This window comes from Dendrobium catenatum, unplaced genomic scaffold, assembly GCF_001605985.2.
Source record: "Dendrobium catenatum unplaced genomic scaffold, ASM160598v2 fragScaff_scaffold_96, whole genome shotgun sequence".
In the NCBI taxonomy this organism is placed as follows: domain Eukaryota; kingdom Viridiplantae; phylum Streptophyta; class Magnoliopsida; order Asparagales; family Orchidaceae; genus Dendrobium; species Dendrobium catenatum.
Window position 1 is genome coordinate 325,777 of NW_021318558.1, and position 6,000 is coordinate 331,776.

At 27.7% G+C, this 6,000-nt stretch overlaps 1 protein-coding gene across 5 annotated transcripts in view; it reads right to left on the reverse strand.

Annotated features, from left to right (window-relative positions):
• Positions 1 to 3,833, reverse strand: part of LOC110107278 (pyridoxal kinase) — a 109,959-nt gene extending 106,126 nt beyond the window's left edge. The window contains exons 1-2 of one of the 5 annotated variants that reach the window (XR_002304341.2): positions 3,590 to 3,833; positions 1,953 to 2,049 (exon numbers count right to left, since the gene is read on the reverse strand). Coding sequence is in view for 4 of the 5 variants with exons in the window: in XM_020837481.2 (XP_020693140.1) it covers positions 1,953 to 2,049; positions 3,590 to 3,654 (162 nt within the window). In the remaining variant the exon portion in view is untranslated. Of the gene's footprint in view, positions 1 to 1,952; positions 2,060 to 3,589 lie in introns of all 5 variants that reach the window. The other 4 variants (XM_020837481.2, XM_020837482.2, XM_020837483.2 and 1 more) reach the window with 4 other exon arrangements.
• Between the last annotated feature and the right edge of the window lie 2,167 nt (positions 3,834 to 6,000).

Sequence of the window (6,000 nt, forward strand, 5' to 3'; positions counted from 1 at the left end):
TATTATACTCAGATCATACAGCGCGTTGCTTTTAGGGAACGTCCTATTATTAACACAATGTATCACATGATTTGATTTTCATCATCAACAATCATATCAATATTTTTAAAATCTCAAATGATGAAAATAAATTAATTCAAAAGTAATTTAATAAACATATTTACGGATATGTGAAGTAATTAGAATATTTGCTACTGATATAGTTTGTTGAAGAGGCTTTTTGCCATATATAAAGTCCCCAGTTCAAGCCAGAAATCTTCTATAGTGTCTCCTCTAAGAAGCCTTTTGTCATGACATTGTCCGCCAAACACAACAAAATCATGGAGAGATTCTCATCTATCTTTATATTATCTTCTTCACTTATGATTCCAAGCATCTTGATGTGCTTAGGAGTGCCACAATAAGTCTCGATTCAATAAAAACACCACACATCTTCACTCTCCAAAGGCCAAAACTTTTTCAGCTATCAAACTTCTCAATCTCGAACTTCATAGCCATCATAATTTTCATAACCTTGCTTTGATATGAATTGTTAGAAAAGATAGTGTTTTAACCTAAAAGCAAGTACGAGAAACTACTAAGTAAATATAAACGTGATCAAATACCACAAAAGAGGACACCAAACTTTACATGGTTCTTTTATATATATATATATATATATGAGGGATTAGACTTCATAGAAAATTATAGATATGGATAAATATGGTAATTTTTTGAAATGACAGAACACGCAATCACCTACAACAAAGATGAGAGCTACATGTGCAAAAGGAGATATTGGTGTTGCTCCAACATCACCAACTTAGAACATAAGAATGAATGAGTCTTGAATTGGTAGCAACAAGTCCTAAAAATCAAATATATATGGATCTGGAGTTTGGTAACTACCAATCTTGAAAATCAAAATCAAATTAATCTTATAAAAAATGATTAAAAATGAGAAAATGATCAAAATGGTTCATTGACTATTTATGAAAGACCAAAATAGTCCCTAACTATATAAAATGACCATTTGGGTTACTTTTTAAGGGGTTGAGAGATCAAAATGATCATTTAATATAGTTGGGGACTGATTTGATCTTTCAGAAGGAGTCAAGGACCATTTTAATCATTTTCTTATTAAAAAAATTAGACTCAACATCAAACAATTTCATAATAGAACCTTGTTCAATTATCTGCTATGGTCAATGCAAGTCCAAAACACAATCATCCACATGAACCATAAGGGATAGATACCCGTTAATTATTAATCTGCTGTCTTAAAAATTCTCTATCAATCAAGCATACTCTCATTTTCCTTCTATAACTCAGGGTGCCAACTAAAGAAGAGAAGTCTATAGCCAAGTATATACACCATATATATAATTATAAACTTCTTTCAAAGGTAATTTTATGTCAAGTCTAAAGTTACTATGGCCTCTTATACTCTCTTAAAGTTTAAGGGCATGCCATATTCAAACCTCCTAGTAACATCTTTAGTCATTTATGCTGACTACTTCCTCTAACTTGTTCTCTCAATAAATATTTAACAGAATACATTAAATGTTTTAAATTACCTGCCCCTTAATCTTTCCTTTGGTAAGTACTGCCGAATAAAACCCATCAAAAAGAAAAAATCCGAAACTTCATTCATACTTCTCCTCCCTAGTTTATATTCATATCTCAAAGGATATAATAGTAGCTCACAAGGAAAACTCATAATACTACAAAGTGGAAGAACTCTTACCCCAATCTCTTTTCCCATTCATTAGTTCAAAGCATTAGAAAAACATCATGCTATTCACTTTAATGGCCCCACAAGAACATGCTCATTGTATGTTACTTCTATATGAAAGTAGCAATATATCATAAAAGATCCCAAAAACTACAAAAATACATCCACGCAATTACTGAATTGCAAAAATATTATTAAAAAAAAAAAACAAAAGAAATCAGTCTAAATAGAGGGTTACCTGGACAGTATGAGACTGGATGCTGAGGACCCGACCTGTCTTAGAAGGAAGAACAATGGAGAGGATTGGCGGTGACGCCAAATTGGAATTCTTGAACCTGGCAACACCTGATAAAATTAAATCTTAGAGCTTCAATAAAATAGGAGCAATCATCATAAACTACGTTGCAAGAGAGGTGAAACAGCATCGATCTACTTCCATTTTCAAACTTCGTTTTTCTTCATTTTTTTTTCTACAAACCATTTAAAATAAATTTCCATTCGTGTAAATAAATAATATTTAACTTTCTGAAAACTGCCATCTTAAAGACTAAAGCATCTATATAAAGGCTACGTCACCGGAAAAGGTTGTAGAAGGAATAGGAGCTATTATAAACAACGTAGAATAGTATTTAGAGTGAAAATGGTTTGGGAAGAACCAAAACTCGAAAGGAAAGTGGAATCCCAGGCTTTTCAAGCTGCTTTTTCCTAGAATTTGCATAGAAGATGCTATTACTCTTTTTTTTTTGGTGATGCAGTTATTTAACCCTTTGACGGAGAAAGCAGAGTATTTATTGGCTAAGGAGCAAATTCCTGCTCAAAGGAAATAATTAAGTTCTCAAATAGATGAGTAAGAGATTGAGTGCTTGATAAAGGCTGAATGTGCCAAATAAGTGAAAAAAAAGGTGATTCACCCATTATTTACCAGAGAGTTATTTTTAGATTAATAGCTTTCACAATGAAAATCAAGACCATTATATTCTTCTACATCATGCAAACTAAGGTGATAGAATTTATCATAATGGCACAAATGGTTTGTTTTCAAAGGCATGAGTTACTTTTATAACATTAATTTAACATACATGACCAACTTAATGTCTGAAATAAGATGAATATGCTTGATTTTCAAGATTACATTGCGAGTATTTTTCCAACAAAAGAATTTGCACACAGTTTCTTTTCTTACTAAGCTTTGATGTGTAGCAATAACATTGTCGAATTTTGATTCCTTACTTTTATGTCACCATTCAGCAAATTGCAATACGTCTCACTTCCAAAAGAAGGGAATGTGAATAACAGTCGCATTCAGCAAAACTTTAAAATTTTGAGTTTTTTTACAGTAATGCATATTTATTTGATTCATTTTGAAAAATAAAAGTTTTATGCATAGCATATTTGTATCTATAAATGAGATTTTTACGCAATTGTATCATAAATACAGCCTATTAGCTATTTTATTTTAGAAAAAAAATATCAAAGACGTTTACGAGTTGAAGCTCTTTTTTTCAATAAATCTTTTAGCAGAAAAAAAATGAGATTACCATATTCATAAGTTCACAAAAACATATTGGTTTTAGAAGCTACTGTGTATTTCCACATTTTTTGTCTCTGTTTCAATTTGAAACAAGAATTTTCAAATTATCTCGATCTCTGAAAAAAAAACTATTAACAAAATCGTAAACCAATGCCACGGGCTATTAACATAAGGCCAAAAAAAAACAAGCAAAATCAATTGAAACTAAAGGGCTTCCCGATTCCCCGCTGAATCACAGATCCCAAAATCCGCCCTATCGCCTCCACAAAGAGCCGGTATAGCAATGCTAGAAATAATAAAGAAAACGCAGTAAATTAGGAATCTGAGAATGGAAAGTAAGAGACCGGGAAAACCTGTCAACGCAGTTATCCTTGGAGGGCTCATCGACCTCCTCGACACGATGCTCCATCTGAAACCTATAGTTATCCGCCTTCGCCCCTGTCGCGCCCGGCGCCAAGACGATATGAAGTATTAAGAGGCCGGGATAAAGCTTCTTTATAATTTCTTGCTTCTTTCTTCTAAGCTTCCCTGGAACGTCTCGCTACAGTGCGAAGAGAATTTTGACTTTAAATGCATTTCCAAATTTTTTAGATTTTTTTTTTTTTTTTTTTTTTTTTTTTTTTTTTTTTTTTTTTTTGTCGGATCAAAATATTTTAGCTTTATATGATTCTAAATAGTCCCACAAAAGTCAAAAATTTTAGATGGATCATTAAACGTAAATTTTTTAGAAAAAAATAACCTCCAGTAAATTTTAATTGGAACAAAATTACTAATTAGTTTTAGCATTTGCGCAGAAAATGTAAAATGGGATTTGATTTTCTAAAACATCTAAATCCATTTTAGGTTTGGGCAAATTTTTAAAATAAATATCATTAAAAATTTAATTAACTATTAAACCATCGAAATAAATAAATTTAAAACTAGGCAAAATCGCCCAATAAATGGGCGACTTGCTCAAGTTATAAAACCCTTAAGAAAACATTTCAGGAGAGAGAAATATATAAGAGAGATAAAGAATGAGAGATAAATAAAAAAATTCAAAACCATTCTTTTTTTATTCACGGTGTCTTAGAGATGAGGTACATCAGATTTTTTTATTTTTTTATTAAAATCTTAAATGCAAATATTTTTTTCTTATTTTTAAAAAAAAGTTTAAATAAAATATTTTTTATGAGTTAATATGTATAAAAAAATTTAACAATTTAATTTTTCATAATCAATTTAAAAACAAATCTTTTTTTTTTTATTTTTTGTTCATAATACAGGTATTATTATTTAAAATTTATATTGTTTTAAGGAAATAATATTGTATATAAATATTTATCTTATTTTTTCATTAATCAATTTAATGATTTTTATTAAAATTAGATATTTTCAAAAAAATCACGTTACTTCAAAAAATATAACATAGTTTTTATTTATATTTAATAAAAATTAAGTTACTCTCTAAATTTAATGAAAGAGTAAAGATAAATATTTATTTAAAATATCATTTTCTTTGGAACAAGATAAATTTAAAATAACGATAATTTATTATGAATAAAAAATTATAAAAAAATATGTATTTTTAAATTGATTATGATAAATTAAATTGTAAAATTTTTTGGCACGTAATAACTCATTAAAAATTTTTCATTCAATTTTCATCTCTAAATATTTATAAAAATAAAGAAAAAATATTTACAGATTTAGATTTAAATAAAAAAATCAAAAAACGATATACAATCCATCTCCGGACAACATGAAGAAAAAAAATGTTTTGATTTTTTATTTATATCTTCATACTTTAATTCTTTATCCTTTTAATTTATTTCTCTCTCACAACTTTCTCATCATCCTAATCATTTTTTTTTTAATATTTATAACTTGAGCAAGTCGAACGCCATTCAACATGGGCGACTTTGTTAGTTTTTAATTCTAAATCTTTTTTCTGTGGTTAACTAAACATCTAATTTAAATTTCAATGATAATAGTATTTTAAAAATTTATCCCTTTTACCGGTTCTATAGAAAACGCAAAATATATTCGGTTTTTTTTTAAAAAACAACTCAATTTTTTGTATTCTTATACTCAAATTATTAAAAACTTAACTTAACAAATTACTTTTAAAATTCATAACCCTTTAATCATCTAAAATTATGTATAAATATTTATAATTGTAACATTAACATGTTTAAATATTAAAAATAATTTAATATATACTTTAGGATTATACGTTTTTACATAATTAAATCAAGCTATGAAAATTTACAAAAAATCAAATTTAAAATTTATAATTATTTTTTTGTGATTTAATGACTAAAATTCATACGTTTTAAATCCGATATCCGTGGCTACGAACCGGACTAGATGAGAGACGGTTCACTCTGGTTCGACGGATTTCAACGGTCACATACCGGGCGTCAATCGGATGACGAATATAATGATTACATTTAGAAGGAATAAATACATTATATAATAATATAACTTTTTATAAAGTTAAAAATAATAAAAATTTAACTTCACACCATTCTCTACCTACTTCTTATACTTATTTTATTTAAATAACATATCAATTCAATTTTAATTAAATTTAGAATTAAAATTTAAATAAAAACTTCAACTTCCTTATACATGAATTTACATAAGTTCTAATATAAATAACTATCCTTAATTTGGTTTATGTTTATAAATTTATATATTAGATCATATATTATTTAACATTATAAATTATTGAGGTAAATAATCAATTTATATATATAAATAATAAAAATAA